The following is a 19,050-nucleotide window of genomic DNA, read 5'->3' as shown; positions in this document are numbered from 1 at the left end:
GAGTACGGGACAGTGTACTGAGCCTGCACTTTTTTGTCCGTGTGTCTGTGCCCACATGTGTACACGTTTATAGACGGGTACACACAGTTGTGGGCTGTAAACACCATAGGTAGGGCATATATTTTTAATTTGTTGTCCTTACTTGTTTTATTTTAGGGTGAGAGACCAGCTGCTATTTGCAATTCTGGTATTCCTTGCTCATTACATTCCAGACCTGAGCAGTGGCCTGAAATATGAGTCTTTACTATAGGGGGGTTGTTGTAACCTGCAAATGCTGCCTCTCCCAGGACGAGCGTGCCTTGGGGACAATTACAAAGCAACTACAACCTTCAATCTTTTCATGGTTAAAAGGAAGAACACCACACCCTCCTCTATGAGAATTACTGAGCCCTACTTAATCCTTTCCTAAATGGGGAAAAGCCTTCTGAAAGAAGCAGAGCTTCAGACAGCAGGAGAGCGTGTCAAACTCCAACCCTTCGGGGATCAGTTAGGAAGAGCCTGCAACAAACTGCGTGTTTTTGTTTTGTTTTATTAACAGCATGTGTGCCCCAGGCTAGGGGCCCTTGCTCCTACTACTTTTCCCTTTTCTCCTCTCCACTCTATGTTTTTGCTGCTGTCCCCAACTTACTGTTATGCCTCATTATGATATTCTGAATCTCTCCTTTTTCTTTTGAGTGTTGTCACTGTTAGTGGGTTATGGATGTACACAGGTAAGTGCGTAGTAAAAACTAGATACACATTGGCCTTCTGATTAATTTCGCTTGACTCATTCATTGGATCTTGAAAGCTAGAAGAGAAAATCAGTATCTAGTTATTTTGAATAGTACAGTGGAGACAAAGAGAAATACTATTTTTATGTGTTTCAATAAACAAATGTTTTTTAAACTTCTGAATTCAAATGGTAACTTCTTTTAGTGTTTGAGGTGAGTTCATCTTTAGCCCTTTGAAATCATCAAAGTTAAAAGAAAAGAAAGAAAGAGTCATAGTTCTGGTTAGCAAGCTGTAGGGGAGGCGGGGCGGGTTAAGGAGAAGTTCTTACCAGATACAACCTTAGCCCAGCAAGTTAGAGGAGCAGAGATGTAGCGATCCAGCTACAAAGAGAAGAATAGCAGCTGTGGTGGCTCACTTTCATATGTGTTCCATGTTGAGAAAAGGGAGCATACTGGGACTCCCACAGCTTGCACCAACATAAACCTGGGGGCAGAGGGCAGGGGAGAGAGAGTTGGGTGCAAGAAGACCTGAAAAAGGCTCTGTAACCCTGTGAGCGTCCTAAGGCTGGGACAGATCTGCAGTGTAACAGAGCAGAGTTCTTTTGAACTCTCAGAGAAAATTTTGCTATGTGTGACTAATTTAAAAACCCAGAGTGAGTTTTTTTGTTTTTTAAATAAGGTTTGTTTTTGCCTCTGGCTTTTGTTTTCATCACACCATGTTTTCCTTCTTCCTTCTTAAACTTTGTTTAGGCTCGGGAAGATGGCCTGACTGTGATTCAGCCTCATTCCCTGTCCTTTGTAAACTCCGAGAGGCCAAGTGGAAAGATTATATACAATATCACTCTCCCTCTGCATCCAAGCCAAGGTAAGATGTGCAGGAAATGATCTTCTGAGTGATGCTATTGTCTTCTAGTTTGTTGTTGACCAGTCTTAAAAGCTCTGGTGTTTTGTCTGCTTCTACTTGTTGAGGATTTAAGGAGCAACAAATATTCGTACCCTTTGTTCCTGTCTTTTGCATTTAGAACTAATTGCCAGAGAGACACTGTGGTTGGACAGATGGAGATGATGAATGTGTCAGCTTTGGTGCTGACAGAACTGTCCTGGAGGACATCGAGTGTATGTAACTTCAATCACTGGATTAAGCCCCCCGTCCCATGCACAGGCAGAACTGGACAGATGCAGGCACTGTCTATAGGGACAGAACCTGCCCTGGTGAGGTTGACAGGGGAGCAGACCAGTATGAGTACGTGCTAAGGACAAGGAGCTCTGCCAGAGAGCCCACAGGGGGATGAGCCACACGTACTCAGTTCCTTTCCCGATTAGATAAGTCATTCCTCCTCCACAGGGGAATATGGAAACGTGGAACTACAGTTGGAGGAGAGGTGGGCCCCTGGCGTCAGTCCCCAGCCTTCAGATCTCTTAATTTTGGCCTTACGAGTAAGTTTATTCCCAGAGAGGTGTGGCTGTTCCTCACGGAAAGGAGATCAGCTTCTACTAAGACAATTCTGCTCCCACATCTGAGGCTGCTCTCCCAAGCCCAACCACTGCCCTAGATGTAACCCTCTCGCATTATCAAATCCCCTGGAAGAAACAGAAGTCTAAAAATTAAATTCCATTGCCCTTTTTTTTTTCTAATTTTTTTTATTAAGGTTATGAAAGTTAACACCCTTGTGAAATTACAGTTGTACATCATTATTAGTCATGTTGTAGGTACACCACTTCACCCCTAGTGCCCTCCCCCCACCTCCCTTTCCCCTGGCAACCACCGATCAGTTCTCTTTGTCCATATGTTAACTACCACCTATGAGTGGAGTCATACAGAGTTCGTCTTTCTCTGTCTGGCTTATTTCACTCAACATAATACCCTCAAGGTCTATCCATGTTGTTGTGAATGGGACGACTTTGTCCTTTTTTATGGCTGCGTAGTATTCCATTGTATATATATACCACATCTTCTTTATCCACTCATCAGTTGCTGGGCACTTAGGTTGGTTCCATGACTTGGCTATTGTGAATAATGCTGCGATGAACATAGGGGTGCATGGGACTTCTGGAATTGCTGATTTCAGGTTCTTGGGATAGATACCCAGTAGTGGGATGGCTGAGTCATAAGGTATTTCTATTCTTAACTTTTTGAGGAATCTCCATACTGTTTTCCATAGTGGCTGCACCAGTTTTCATTCCCACCAACAGTGTACAAGGGTTCCCTTTTCTCCATAGCCTCTCCAACATTTGTCACTCTTGGTTTTGGATATTTTTGCCATTCTAACAGGTGTAAGGTTATATCTTAGTGTAGTTTTGATGATTTGCATTTCCCTGATGATTAGTGATGATGAGCATCTTTTCATGTGTCTATTGGCCATCCGTATATCTTCTTTGGAGAAATATCTGTTCATATCCCCTGCCCATTTTGTAATTGGGTTGTTTGATTTTTTCTTGTTGAGTTGTGTGAGTTCTTTGTATATTATGGAGATTAACCCTTTGTCGGATAAATAACTTGTGAATATTTTTTCCCAATTAGTGGGCTGTTTTTTTGTTTCAATCCTGTTTTCCCTTGCCTTGAAGAAGCTCTTTAGTCTAATGAAGTCCCATTTGTCTATTCTTTCTATTGTTTCCCTCATGTGAGGGGTTATGGTGTCCAAAAAGATTCTTTTGAAGCTGATGTCAAAGAGTGTGCTGCCGATATTCTCTTCTAGAAGACTTATTGTTTCAGGCCTAATCTTTAGGTCTTTGATCCATTCTTATTTATTTTAGTAAATGGTGAAAAAGAATGGTTGATTTGCATTCTTTTACATGTGGCTGTCCAGTTTTCCCAGCACCATTTGTTGAAGAGACTTTCTTTCTTCCATTGTAGGCCCTCAGCTCCTTTGTCAAAGATTAGCTGTCCATAGATGTGTGGTTTTATTTCTAGGCTTTCAATTCTGTTCCATTGATCTGTGCATCTGTTTTTGTACCAGTACCATGCTGTTTTGATTACTGTAGCTTTGTAGTATGTTTTGAAGTCAGGGATTGTGATGCCTCCAGCTTTGTTCTTTTTCAGGATTGCTTTGGCAATTCAGGGTCTTTTGCTGCCCCATATGAATTTTAGGATTCTTTGTTCAATTTCTGTAAAGAATGACATTGGAATTCTGATTGGGATAGCGTTGAATCTGTAGATTGCTTTAGGTAGTATGGACATTTTAACTATGTTTATTCTTCCAATCCATGTGCATGGAATGTCTTTCCATCTCTTTATGTCGTCATCGATTTCTTTCAAGAAGGTCTTGTAGTTTTCATTGTATGGATCTTTCACTTCCTTGGTTAAATTTATCCCAAGGTATTTTATTCTTTTTGTTGCGATCGTGAATGGGATTGAGTTCTTGAGATCTTTTTCTGTTAGTTCATTGTTAGCATGTAGAAATGCTACTGATTTATGTATATTGATTATATACCCTGCAACTTTGCTGTAGTTGTTGATTGTTTCTAATAGTTTTTCTATGGATTCTTTGGGGTTTTCTATATATAAGATCATGTTGTCTGCGAACAGCAAGAATTTTACTTCTTCGTTGCCTATTTGGATTCCTTTTATTTCTTTTTCCTGCCGAATGGCTCTGGCCAAAACCTCCAGTACTATGTTGAATAAGAGTGGTGAAAGTGGGCACCCTTGTCTTGTTCCTGTCCTCCGAGGGATGGGTTTCAGTTTTTGTCCATTGAGTATGATGTTGGCTGTGGGTCTGTCATATATGGCCTTTATTATGTTGAGGTACTTTCCTTCTATACCTATTTTATTGAGGGTTTTTATCATAAATGGATGTTGGATCTTGTCGAATGCTTTCTCTGCATCTATTGAGATGATCATGTGGTTTTTGTTTTTCGTTTTGTTAATGTAGTGAATCATGTTGATTGACTTGCAGATGTTGAACCATCCATGTGTCCCTAGTATAAATCCCACTTGATCATGGTGTATAATCTTTTTCATGTGTTGCTGTATTTGGTTTGCCAAAATTTTGTTGAGGATTTTTGCATCTATGTTCATCAGTGATATTGGCCCATAGTTTTCCTTCTTTGTGTTGTCCTTGTCAGGTTTGGGGATCAGGGTGACGTTAGCGTCATAGAATGTATCAGGGAGTGCTCCATCTTCCTCTATTTTCTGGAATAGTTTGAGAAGGATAGGTATTAAATCTTCTTTGAATGTTTGGTAGAATTCTCCAGAGAAGCCGTCTGGTCCTGGACTCTTATTTTTGGGGAGGTTTTTGATTACTGTTTCTATTTCTTTACTTGTGATTGGTCTATTCAGATTCTCTATTTCTTCCTGATTCACTTTGGGTAGGTTGAGGAGTCTAGGAATTTGTCCATTTCTTCCAGGTTGTTCAATTTGTTGGCATATAGTTTTTCATAGTATTCTCTTATGATCCTTTGTATTTCTTTGGTATCTGTTGTGATTTCTCCTCTCTCCTTTCTAATTTTATTTATTTGAGACTTCTCTCTCTTTTTTTTTTTAGTGAGTCTGGCTAAGGCTTTGTCGATTTTGTTAATTTTTTCAAAGAACCAACTCTTTGTTTCATTGATCCTTTCTACTGTCTTTTTTGTTTCAATATCATTTATTTCTGCTCTAATTTTTATTATTTCCCTCCTTCTACTGACTTTCAGCTTTGTTTGTTCTTCTTTTTCTAATTCCGTTAGGTGTCGTTTGAGGTTGTTTAGGTAAGATTTTTCTTGCTTATTGAGGTGAGCCTGTATTGCAATGAATTTTCCTCTTAGGACTGCCTTTGCTGCATCCCACTTAATTTGGTACGGTGTGTTTTCATTTTCATTTGTCTCCAGATAATATTTGATTTCTTCTTAATTTCTTCAATAATCCATTGTTTGTTCAGTAGCATGTTGTTTAGTCTCCACATTTTTGGCCCTTTCCCAGCTTTATTCTTGTAGTTGATTTCTAGTTTCATAGCATTATGATCAGAAAAGATGCTTGATATTATTTCAACCCTGTTGAACTTATTGATGCTTGCTTTGTTTCCCAAGATATGGTCTATCCTTGAGAATGTTCCATGCGCGCTTGAGAAGAATGTGTAACCTACTGTTTTTGGATGAAGTGTCCTATATATATCTATTAGGTCCATCTGATGTAATTTTTCATTTAATTCTATAATTTCCCTGTTGATTTTCTGTCTGGATGATCTGTCCATTGGTGTTAATGGGGTGTTGAGGTCCCCTACTATTATTGTATTGCTGTTGATGTCTCCTTTTAGTTTTGTTAATAGTTTCTTTACGAATTTTGGTGCTCCTGTGTTAGGTGCGTATATATTTATAAGTGTTATGTCATCTTGGTGGCGCATCCCTTTTATCATTATATACCACCCCTCTTTGTCTTTCTTTATCTGTTTTGCTTTGAAGTCTACTTTGTCTGATATAAGTATGGCAACACCTGCTTTCTTTTGTTCATTATTGGCTTGGAATATTGTCTTCCATCCCTTCACTTTGAGTCTGTGTTTGTCTTTGGGGCTGAGGTGTGTTTCCTGGAGGCAGCATATTGTTGGATCTTGTTCTTTGATCCATCCTGCCGCTCTGTGCCTTTTGATTGGAGAGTTCAATCCATTCACGTTTAGAGTGATTATTGAAACATGGGGGCCTACTGTTGCCATTTTATCACTTGTTTTCCGGTTCTTTTGCATTTTGTCCTGATGGAGAGCTATTACTTTGTGTTATTGTCCTTCTGCTTATCTCCTTTGTTCTGGATTTTGTAGCCCCTTTCCTTTTTTTGATTTTTCAGGAATGAGGTTCTTCCTGAGCATTTCTTGAAGAGGAGGTTTTGTGGTGATGAACTCCCTTAACTTTTGTTTATCTGGGAAAGTTTTTATTTCTCCATTGTATTTGAAGGATATTTTCACTGGGTAGAGTATTCTTGGCTGCAGGTTTTTGTCCTTCAGAGTTTTGAATATTTCATTCCAATCTCTTCTAGCCTGTAAGGTCTCTCCTGAGAAATCTGCTGATAGCCTTATGGGGTTTCCTTTGTAAGTTATTTTCTTCTGCCTGGCTGCCCTTAGTATTTTCTCTTTGTCGTTGACTTTTGCTAGTTTCACTACTATATGCCTTGGCATTGGTCTTCTTGCGTTAATAAAGTTTGGAGATCTATTGGTTTCTGTCACATGAAGTTCCATCTCTCTTCCCAAGTTTGGAAAGTTCTCAGCTATTATTTCTTTGAACAGGCCTTCTGCCCCCTTCTCCTTCTCTTCTCCCTCTGGTATACCTATAACCCTTATGTTGCATCTCCTAATTGAGTCGGATAATTCTCGGAGAGTTTCTTCATTTCTTTTTAGTCTTAGTTCTCTCTCCTCCTCTGTCTGCAGCATTTCTGTATTCCTATCCTCCAAATTGCTAATTCTGTCCTCCATTTTATCGACCCTACTGTTCAGAGAGTCCAGATTTTTCTTAATCTCCTCCATTGTGTTCTTCATCTTCAGTATTTCTAATTGGTTCTTCTTCATAGTGTCAAGCTCTTTTGTGACATAGGTCCTGAACTCATTGAGTTGTCTAGCTGAATTCTCTTTTAAATCATTGAGTTTTTTAATAATGGCAGTTTTGAAATCATCATCATTTAGGTTATAGATTTCATTGTCTTTGGGATTGTTTTCTGGGTGCTTATCATTTTCCTTCTGTTCTGGAGATTTATTTTTTCGTACTGCTTGATGGCGTGGATTTGTGCCTCCACATAGAGATAGAGTTTAGTCGCTGCTTCCACTTGTTGCAACTGGTGTGGGGGGGGGGGGTGCAGCTGTTTAGACTGCACCAACCAGGAACCCTGTCAGCTGTTACTGACTGGACCTGAACCCCTCCTCGTAGTCACAGTGGTCCTGTGGGCTCCCTCGTCGGTTGTGGGGGCAATCACAAGGGGGCCACAGGCTGCTGGTGCGTACTGTTGCAGCCCACTTAGACACGCTCCCTCCTTGTGGTCTGCAGCGTTGTTGTGGGCTTTCCCAGCAGCCAGTAGCAGGATCACCTATAATAGCCGCTTTGTCCCTAACAGAGCCCACAAGATCACACTTGTCCACTATAGGTCCCAGCAGAGCTATGGGTATCTTCTGCAGTCTGTTGTTAGCTCACCTAGCTGTGCTACTTTTGCCCCAGGGCCTTCCCGCCTTGAGATTGCCAGTCGGGACCTCTCCACTAGTGCTGTGCAGAGGCTTTCGCTGAGACTGCTGTAGGAACCTGGAGTTCCCCCAGGGCTACGTAGCCATTTCATCAGAGCTCCACTCTGCCCCACTCCACTCTCACAGGATCTCTGGGAGCCCTTTGCCTCGTCTGGGACACGGCCAGAGTCCGTGGGCCTGGTGGTGGCTTGTATGCTGTTGCCTTGTGGGGAATTCTGCTCTAGGGAGCTTCCTAGTGTTCCGAATGCTGGGCGGGGCCTCCCTGCCAATGGCGAGCAGAGGCCCTCCCTGCTGGGCGGGTGCAGGACCCTGCAGCATCCCCCCAGGCCACAGAGCCTGGTGTTGGAGCTCCACCCAGTCCCCAAGCACGTCCATGGGAAGTCCGGGCACCCCCTGCACCAACCCATGCGCCGGAGACCGTGGGCCCAGCAGCAGCTTGCGGTCTGGCGCTGTGCCGGGGAATCCACCCGCTTGGAGCTTCCTTTTGTGCTGTATTCTGGGCAGGGCCTCCCTGCTAATGGCGAGCAGAGGCTTTCCCTGCCAAGGAGGTGCAGGACCCCGGAGCCTCCCCCCAGGCCGCAGAGCTGGGTGCTGGACCTCCAACCGTGTCCCCAAGTACGTCCACGGGAAGTCCGGGCACCCCTTGCACCAACCCGTGCGCCAGAGACCGTGAGCCCGGCAGCAGCTTGCAGTCTGGTGCCGTGCCAGGGAATCCGCCCACTGGGAGCTTTCCCTTCTTCTGGATTCTGGACGGGGCCTCCCTGCTGATGGCGAGCAGAGGCTTTCCCTGCCGGGGAGGTGCGTGACCCCAGAGCCTCCCCCCGGGCCGCAGGGCCGGGCGCTGGAGCTCCAACCATGTCCCCAAGCATGTCTATGGGAAGTCCGGGCGCCCCCTGCACCAACCCGTGCACCGGAGACCGTGAGCCCAGCAGCAGCTTGCGGTCTGGTGCCGTGCCGGGGAATCCGCCCATTACCCTTTTGATAAAATCCAAAGAAATTAAATGTCTAAGTCATCCATCCTTTTTTTAGTTTCCTAAGTCATCGCTAGAGTTGTTCTCCCTACATTGCCAGGGAGGAGATGAAGTTCTTTCAGACCGGCAGCCTGGGCCTTCTTCTGGAGAATGGCCATAGGTCTCTCAGCCCCTCAGAACTTGAATTAGTTCAACACCAAGCCTCACATGTGTCCTCCTTTTAAAGAGTTAATAGGACATGAAAAATTATCACAGTTCCATACCTGCAAAATTTAGAAACAACAGGCAAATCTGCAACCCCTAAAGCATTTATCACAAGCACAGTAATAATTGCAAATCCAGTTCTTAGAATAGTCAAAATCCATGGCACTGTTGCCAAGATCATCAAGAGACTAAGGAGTTTCTGAAGAAAAGAGGGTAGATTGAGAAAAATCTCTTTACAGCCTCACCAGAAGACCAGTCTGTGCCATTTTCCCAGCGACGTTGACCTTTGAACTTAAACTCAATTGAGAGGATCTCATAATTATGATTTAGTGTCTATGACTTCTGGAGGATTACCTAGTCTAAGCTACGTTAGGGGCAGTAGTTTGCATCTTACTGTTGTTTATAGTCACTGAATCCTAGTGAAGAGTCTATTCGGGTTTCAGATTTGCACTTTTCTTAAATAACTGGAGAATAGTAGACCAAGAACAACCTGAGAGCAGTTGTTCCTGAAGGGTAAGAGACTCTCACAAGTAGGAAAGGCATCTTTATGGCTCTGGTCATCAGCCGTCAGAATTACTGTTCATGCTCATGCCAAGTCTCTTCTTCCCCAGGCATCATCGAACACAAGGACCAGCCTCACTCTCCCATCCGGTATTTCACGCAGGAAGATATTAACCAGGGCAAAATCATGTACCGTCCTCCTACTGCAGCCCCCCACCTCCAGGAGATCATGGCCTTCTCCTTTGCTGGTAATGCTCTCTTCTTTATTTTGAGGCACTCAACCTGCTCTCTGTAGATCTTCATGGCCGGCTCTCCCTAGCTCTTCCTGTAATCCTTCTGGACAGTTTGGTAGCACTGCTGTATAGCTATTCAAAATAGCTTGAGACTTGTGGGTCAGTATGTAGTTTGGGCTCAGGTCATCATTTTTCCATTTATTCATGCATGCAGGCATGCTTTCTGTATATATTCATTTTCTGCTTCCTATTTGGCAATCGCTGAGTGAGATCTTGAAGATGTAGTAGTGAACAAGAAGAGGCATGAATCCTGTTCTTGGTGAGTTTTGGGATCTAGATGTAGAGGCAGAATTTGATAAATAATCCCAGTAGTGAATGTTTAATTGCAGACTGAGATAAGAGCTCAGAAAAGAAAAAAGAATGTTCAGTGGTGGAATGGAATCTAATAAGACTGACCTAGACTGAGGGTTCAGTGGAGGGTGCCCCAGAGAGAGATTCACAGTGGAGGGATGGGTAGAAGCTAACCAGGCTAAGTGTGCATATTGGGATAATCAGGAGAACATTCCTGAAGGAAAGGCACATGCCCCATGTGAGGCCCTGGGGAGGGAGAGAATGTGGCGTACTGGGGATTGAAGAAAAGTCAGTGTGTCTGGAATGTGGAGGGCGGAGCAGAGCAAGGATGAGCCTGGAGGGAGAGAAAGAGGCCAGACTGTAGAGGCCCTATAAACCTGTAGGGATTTAGATTTTTATCCCAAGAACAGTTAAGAACCTGGTGGAGGTTTTAAGATATGGGAAGAGGGCTTTTCATAAGAAATTCTTTGACTGCAGTTATGTGAATGGATTTGGGGAGGAGGCCAGAGTGGATGGATGGATGGGTGAGGGGAATCCAGTGAGGAGGATCCTGCAGTACCTCAGGGAAGGTTCCATGTAGGAATGGAGAATGCAGCTGACCTTTTGGGATTAAAACCAGGATTTGACAGAAGGCATGTTTTTAAAGGAGGAGAAGACTGAGCCAAAGAAAAACTGTTTCTAATTCAAGCCAGTGTGTGCCCTTCCACTCAGCCAAGATAGCCTCCATCCTTGCCATTTCTTATTTCTCCCCCTGGTCCGGTAATCAAAGCTGCTGACTGGAAAGCAGGAGTTTTGAATTCCTACCCTAAATATTTCTGTGCCTTGGAATGACTCTAAAAATCTTGAAGCCTATTTCTTTCTGATCTTTAAGATGTATGTACCATATAACACGATTAATATAGAGTATTAGTTTTATATAGTAGCTTTATTCATACAGAACAGCTGGTGATTTCTTATGGTGAGTTGAACATCGGTGAAATAATTTTAGAGTTACATTTTAAATGATGGCAAACATTTAAAGTAATATTTGCCATTATTTATATAAATGCAATTGTCTAGAAAATGATTAACTCAATTAGACTGAAATTCTCTAAGGGTGAGGGCAGGCCTCTTCTTTAAGGAGTATCCCCAGTGTTTAGTAACTGGGTAACGAATAGACAATGAAAATGTTCATGGTTCTCCAATCCCTACTTACAAGAAATTTGGGACATCTTGGGATTAGAGAGAAAGAAAACATGTCAGCCATGGTTGAAGTTATTTCTGTATCCGCTATACTTGCCTGAGTTCTTAGAGCTTTTTTAGAGAGAGAACAGAGTCCTGTCCTGTATAATCTATGGGATAAATGCCGCAAGATAAATCTCTCACATCGTTACAGTGTGTAAATCAATGTCCCAGGCATCGCTCAATTCTACAATGGAATTGACCCACCAGAGAGCCTGTCAGTGATATACAACATCACCCACATTCACTGATTTGTAGGATTTTATATACTGATAAAATGAGATCTGAATGAATGTATCATAAATCATTCTAACTGCTGTGATATAAAATTATTCCACTGTGTGGTTCTTTTTCTTACTTAAAATTAGTGCTGGCACTATTAAATTCAGCATAATATTAGCATACGAACTGGTGATCTTTCCTTAAACCATAATAATTTAGATTAAAACATCGTTTACTTTTCTAACCTCTGCCCCATATTTTGTACCTTCCCCATCTATTTCTGACCTAAAAATGTTTAACATACTGATTTTCTGGTTTTTTAATATACTGATTTCTGTCTTCTGTTCTTTCAGGTCTCCCAGAATCAGTGAAATTCCACTTCACAGGTGAAGATTTTAATCTCAATTTTATTAGAAAATGGAAATTTTCCTTTCCTTATTAGTCCTTTCTTTTTGTTCCCTTCATCATTACTTTTAGCTATTTTCTAAGAACTACTTAACAGTTACATAAGACAAGTTTCTTCCAAAATAATCACATGGCTAGTTAAATAGTAATAGCTTAACTTTGTAGTCAAAGGAAAAAATAATCCACCAAGGATCCTAAAGATCAGTGTGGTTTAAAGCCCCATTTCAACTTGTCCTAATATCTGTTAAAAAGAGGTAATAGTGGTTAAGATCTTAGACTCTGGATCCAGACTACCTGGGGTTCAGTATGCTCTGGGAAAGTTTCTTAATCTCTTTGTGCCTTGTCTATCAATGCGGATAATAAATAATAATTACATATAGTCATACTTACAATACAATATACTTAACAATGGGCATACATTCTGAAAAATGCATCATTAGGCTATTTCGTTGTTGTGCAAACATCATAGAATGCACTTACACAAACCTAAATGGTATAGCCTACTACACACCTAGGCTATATGGTACTAATCTTATGGGACCACTGTCGTATATGCGGTCTGTTGTTGACCAAAATGTTGTTATGTGGCACATGACTGTATATGTAAAGCTCCCAGGGCAATGATTGGCACATAATCATCCCAACGTGATACTTAGCTAATGAATAGTGGTTGTATATAGTCCTGAATAGAGCCTTTCATTGAATGCCTTACTACTGGAGGGAAAAGTGTTAGGACCCAGAGAGTGAGTTGTGCAAGTTGTGTGTAGAAGACCTCAGCATCCCAGCTTTAGTTCATAGTGCCCTAGAAGCGGAGTGCCAGTAAGTAAAAGCAGAGTCAGACGTACTGTCTATGCTGGGCAAAAAAGGGGTAAGCTTTCTTGTTACGTCTAGAGTGAGTGTGGTTGACCATGAATGGCATGTTTAAATAGCTGTTTAGTTGGGATTGACTGTTCCATTAAATCAATCATCCGGATGTCCTGTTATATTTCATGTAGGGATAACTCCTGGTGGGAGAGAAAGTCACCTCCCTCAAACTCCCAGGCCTTCCTTTCTTCTTTGAGGGTTAAAAATCACACTTGAATCAACAGTAAATTTTAGTGTTGTGTCATTGTTTTTTAAAACATTTTTTATTGAGATATAATTGATATGTAACATTGTATTAGTTTCAGGTGTACAACATAATGAGTCGATATTTGTATATATTGCAAAATGATCACCACTATAAGTCTAGTTAACATCTGTCACCATATATATATAGTTACGAAATTTTTCTTCCTGTGATGAGAACTTTTAAGATCTACTCTCTTAGCAACTTTCAAATATGCAATACAGTATTATTAACTGTAGTCGTCATGCTGTACATTTTATCCCCGTGACATTTATTTTATAACTGTTAAGTTTGACCACCTTCACCCATTTCACCCATCCCCCACCCCCAACTCTGGCAACCACCAATCTCTTTTCTGTATTTATAAGCTTGGCTTTTTTTTTTAATTCCACATATAAATGAGATCATATGTTATTTGTCTTTGTCTGACTTATTTCCCTTAGCATAATGCCCTCAGGGGCCATCAATGTTGTCACAGATGGCAAGATTTCATTCTTTTTATGGCTGAATAATATTCCATTGTGAGTGTGTATATATATATATGTGTGTGTGTGTGTATATATATATACATACCATATTTTCTTTGTTCATTCATCTATCAATGGACACATAAGTTGTTTCCATATCTTGGCATTTGTAAATATTGCTGCAGTGAACATCAAGGTGCAGAAATCTTTTCAAGTTAGTGTTTTTGTTTTCTTTAGATAAATACCCAGAAGTGGAATTGCAGGATCATATGGTAGTTCTATAATTAGTTTTTTGAGAAATGTCCACACTGTTTTCCATAGTGGCTGCACCAATTTACGTTCCCACCAACAGTGCACAAGAGTTCCCTTTTCTCTACGTCCTCTTCAACACTTATTTCTTGTCTTTTTGATAATAGCTGTTCTAACAGGTGTGAGCTAATATCTCATTGTGGTTTTGATTTGCAATTCCCTGGTAATTAGTGATGTGAGCACCTTTTCATGTACCTGTTGCCCATCTGTATGTCTTCTTTGGAAAAATGTCTATTCAGATCCTCTGTCCGTTTTTTAATCAGATTGTTTGGGTTTTTTTGTTATTGAGCTATATGAGTGCTTTATATGTCTTTTATATTAACCCCTTATCAGATACACAATTGGCATTTATTTTCTCCGTTTCGGTGTGTTATCTTTTCATTTTGTTGATAGATTCCTTTGCTGTGCAGAAGCTTTGTAGTTTGATATAGTCCCGCTTGTTTATTTTTGCTTTTGTTGCCTTTGATTTTGGTATCAAATCCAAAAAATCATCACCAAGGCCAATGTCAAGGAGCTTACCACCTGTGTTTTCTTCTAGGAGTTTCAGGGTTTCAGGTCTTATGTTCGTCTTTAATCCATTTTGAGTTAATTTTGTTGTATGGCGTAAGATAGGCTCCAGTTTTCTTCTTTTGCATGTGGCTGTCCAGTTTTCCCAGCACCATTTATTGAAGAGACTGTCCTTTTTCCATTGTATATTCTTGGCTCCTTTGTCATAAATTAATTGACCATATATGCGTGGGTTTATTTCTGGGCTCTCTGTTCTGTTCCATTGATCTATGTGTCTGTGTTTAAGCTGAAACCATACTCCTGATTACTGTGGCTTTGTAATGTAGTTTGAAATCAGTAAGTGTGATGCCTCTAGCTTTGTTCTTCTTTCTCAATATTGCTTTGGCTATCCGGGGTCTTTTGTGCTTCCATACAAATTTTAGGATTGTTTGTTCTATTTCTGTGAAAAATATTGTTGGAATTTTGATAGGGATTTTATTGAATCTGTAGATTTCTTTGGGTAGTATGGACATTTTGACAACATTAATTCTTCCAATCCATGAGCATGGAATATCTTTTTATTTTATTTGTGTCTGCTTCAATTGCTTTCATCAATGGTGTATAGTTTTCAGTGCACAGGTCTTCCACCTCCTTTGTTAAATTTATTCCTAGGTATTTTAGTCTTTTTGATGCAATTGTATGTGCGATTATTTGCCTAATTGATCTTTCTAATAGTTATTAGCGTATAGAAATGCAGCAGGTTTCTGTATATTGATTTTTTAACCTGCAACTCTACTGAATTCATTGATTAGCTCTAACAGTTTCTTGGTGGAGTCTTTAGTGTTTTCTATATGTAAGATCATGTCATCTGCAAATAATGGCAGTTTTGCTTCTTCCTTTCTGATTTGAATGCCTTTTATTTCTTTTTCTAGCGTTGTGTCATTGTTGATATTAACCCAGTTATCAACTCACTTCTAGTGACAGACTTCCAAATAATTCATACAATTAGTAATAATATGCAACAGATTATAATATTTTACATTTGACAAAACAGTTTGCAATATGAGTTGTCTTATTTAATCCTTATAACAATATTGTAAGGACCAGTATTATTTTTAGCATTTTAAACCTGAGTAAATTAAGGGTCATTAGAGTAAACAATTTGCCCAGGTGTCCGCACATGGTAAGCAGTAGGACCAGGATTTTAATACAAGTTTCTGATTCTGTGTGTGAATCGTGAAAAATAAGCATCATGGTAGTGTGCCAGTTCAGTTTCCAAGCCTCAGCTTTCACCTGAAAGCTTGAATAGTTGAAGGGGTAAACTATTAACTTCTCCAGAACTTTAAGTTAAATGATCCTTGAACCTATTATACAGTGTAAAAGAAATAGACCTTGGGCTGACCTTAAATTAATTTATCTTGTTTCTGCCTGAGGTTCCTTTTTTTTTATTGTTGAGTGATGTTTTAAGAATTTATTTTTTGAGCAGTTTTAGGTTTAGAACAAAACTGAGAGGAAAATACAGAGATTTCCTATATACCCTCTGCCCCTACACATGCACAGACTCCCCAATTATCAACATCACTCACCAGAATCAACCTACACTGGCGCATCATAATCACCCAAAGTCCGTGGTTCACCTTAGGGTTCACTCTGGGTGTAGTATATTCTATATGTTTGGACCAATGTATAATGATGTATATCCGTCATTTACGTATCACGCAGAGTATTTTCACTGCCCTAAAAATCCTCTGTGCTCAGCCTATTCATCTCCTCCACTCCCAACACTGGCAACCACTGATCTTTTTATTGTCTCTTTATTTTTGCGTTTTCCAGAATGTCTTATAGTTTGAATTATACAGCATGTAGCCTTCTCAGACTGGGTTATTTCACTTAGTAAGGTGTCTCTCCGTGTCTTTTCATGGCTTAATAGCTTATTTCGTTTTAGTGCTGAATAATATTGCATTGTCTAGATGTACCGCAGTTTATTATTTGTTCACCTACTGAAGGACATCTTGGTTGCTTCCAAGTTTTGGCAATTATGAATAAAGCTGCTATAAAGATCCATGTGCAGGTTTTTGTGAGGACATAAGTTTTCAACTTCTGTGGATAAATAAATACCAAGGAGTGCAATTGCTGAATCAGATGGTAAGAATATGTTTAGTTTTGTAAGAAACAGCCAGTAAACTGTCTTCCAAAGTAACTGCACCGTTTGTGTTCCCACCAGCAATGTATGAGAGTTCATTTTGCTCCACATCCTCACCAATATTTGGTGTTGTCAATGTTCTGGATTTTGACCATTCTCATAGGTGTGTAGTGACATCTCATTGTTTTGATTTGCATTTCCCTGCTGACATATGATGTGGAGCATCTTTTTATATGCTTCTTTGCCATCTGTATGTCTTATTTGGTGAGGTACCTGTTAGTCTTTGGCCCATTTTTTTAATTGAGTTGTTTGTTTTCTTATGTTGAGTTTTAAGACTTCTTTGTACATTTTGGATAACAGTCCTTTATCAGATGTGTCTTTTGGAAATATTTTCTCCCAGCATGCAACTTGTCCTCTCATTCTCTTGACATTGTCTTTCACAGAGCAGAAGTTTTTAATTTTAGTGAAGTCCAGCTTACCAATTATTTCTTTCATGGATTGTGTCTTTGGTGTTGTACCTAAAAGGCATCACCATCTAGGTTTTCTCCCATGTTATCTTCTAGGAGTTTTATAGTTTTGCATTTTACTTTTAGGTCTGTGATTCATTTTGAGTTAATTGTCATGAAGGGTGTAAGAGGTTCTTTTTTTTAAGGAGGAAAAAATTTGGAATCTGGTGGGAAAGAAGCCATCTCCTTTAGGAGAGTTCTGAGGGAGAGAACTTTCACTGGGCAGATAATGAGCTAAGACAGCAACAAGCCCAAGCCCTGACATTAACCCTTAGAATGAGGGCAAACAGCTCACTTGGTTAATCAGCTAAGATGAGAAGGAAAGCTGATAATCCTGATGTGGCTGCTTCAGGACAAGCGCAGATGCTCTTCAGAGCTTTTCTGAGCAAGGTAAACACACGTGGTGAGTGGTGCCCGCAGGAGGCATCTGACCCAAAGAGGCAGTTTGACTCTTTCTCAGGGAAATCAGAAACATTGCTTAAAGAGAGGGCTAGACATGCAATTGCAAACATTTTGATTGTAAGTTCTTAATATTTGCTTGCAAAACCCTTCACCTGTGTGATATATTTTCTTGATATGTAGTATGTACCAGAAAATAGCTTTCTTCCATTTACTTACGGAGGCAAGGATATACCTTGGTCACGCTGACAGCTGTGTGGTATGACCAAAGCTCTTTAAGATTTAGGGCCCTTTCTTTCCTCATCTGTAAAGTAATGATGTTGAAGCCTCCCTGAAGCGCCCCCCACTTAAAAATAAAATCAATGTAAAAGATAAGAAATAAAATTATATTTTGCAATTATTTTATTTAACATAGACGTTCTTCACCTAGAGTCCAGGGACTTCAAAGAATCTTGAATCCACTGAAATTTATGGAAAAGTTTATATGTGTGTCCCCAAACCCCCCAAAGTTAAGAGTAATCTGTCTCTATCTTTGATGATCCAGAGAGGGGAAGACTGAGCCTAAACAAAGAAGCAGTGGTGCTAATTCTGACGTTTGACAGAATGACCAGAGCTATAAAACCTTCATTCTTACAGGGACAATGTCTTCTCTCCTTCAGTAGGGCTATTTCTGGACTTCTCTAGGACATGGAAAGTACCTTGTAAAATCAAGCCATATCTTTTAGATCTATCCTCAGGGACAAGGCAAATCTAAAACCTGAGTGGACTCATTACTGGGAGTCACTGAGCAGTGCTTTATTTTGCTTAAATAGAGGTCAGATTTCTACTGACTTGTTGCTAAGTCCAGAAGAAAGTGAAGAAGGTAACTTGTTTCTTATAACCAACCCATGTGCAAGCGTATTACACATTTTAAATAATCAACAGTACAGATTTCTCAAAGCCCCTACAGACAAACACATCGAGTTGGTGGTACAGGTATTCTTCTAAACCTGGCTGTTAGAGAAGGGAGGATGTGTTAAGGTATAGGGAAATGGAAATAAGAGTCAAGGGCCAGGCAATTCTGCTTTCATTTCCCTCAGGTGATCAGTGTTCACTTGGATGTCAGATAATCCAGAGAAATAAAATCTTAAGGTCACTGTTTTATTTACAAAGATGTCTTCCAGTTATTGCCTTGTACATAATGACCAGGTGAAAATGGGTCTGCTTACTTCCAAACAACTGCCATTAGGGATATTTGTATGGGTATTTTCTGTCCTTTTAAAAAATTACCATCAGGGCCAACCCAGTGGTGTAGTGGTTAAGTTCATGCACTTTGGTGGCCTGGGGTTCATGGGTTTTTCCTGGGCATAGACCTACACACCGCTCATCAAGCCATGCTGTGGTGGCGTCCCACATACAAAATAGAGGAAGATTGGCACAGATGTTAGCTCAGGGTCAATCTTTCTCACCAAAAATGTGTATAAATATATTGTCTAATGAGACATATACATGTCATTTCTAAGAGATTTCCTGAAAGAAAATATTTCTCTGGAACATTGGAAGAAGGAATTGAATCAAAAAATAATTCCATAAATAAAAGCCATTACTAGCATCATCTAAGAGTGCATATTTTGTATTACTTTCCTTTCCACTAACATTTAACAACATCACCTTTTTGTGAAACTTGCTTCTTAGAATGACTGTTATT

General features: G+C 40.3%; 1 protein-coding gene across 5 annotated transcripts in view; it reads left to right on the top strand.

The window, feature by feature from the left end:
- FRAS1 (Fraser extracellular matrix complex subunit 1) overlaps positions 1–19,050 on the top strand; it is a 426,477-nt gene that overhangs the window by 306,694 nt on the left and 100,733 nt on the right. For all 5 annotated transcript variants that reach the window (XR_011538148.1, XM_070612755.1, XM_070612754.1 and 2 more), the window contains 3 exons: positions 1,461–1,575; positions 9,624–9,761; positions 11,894–11,926. Coding sequence is in view for 4 of the 5 variants with exons in the window: in XM_070612755.1 (XP_070468856.1) it covers positions 1,461–1,575; positions 9,624–9,761; positions 11,894–11,926 (286 nt within the window). In the remaining variant the exon portion in view is untranslated. The remainder of the gene's footprint in view (positions 1–1,460; positions 1,576–9,623; positions 9,762–11,893; positions 11,927–19,050) is intronic.

Source organism: Equus przewalskii, chromosome 3, assembly GCF_037783145.1.
Source record: "Equus przewalskii isolate Varuska chromosome 3, EquPr2, whole genome shotgun sequence".
Taxonomy (NCBI): Eukaryota; Metazoa; Chordata; class Mammalia; order Perissodactyla; family Equidae; genus Equus; species Equus przewalskii.
Note: the sequence above shows the minus strand (reverse complement) of the source record. Positions and strands in the feature narration are given on the sequence as shown.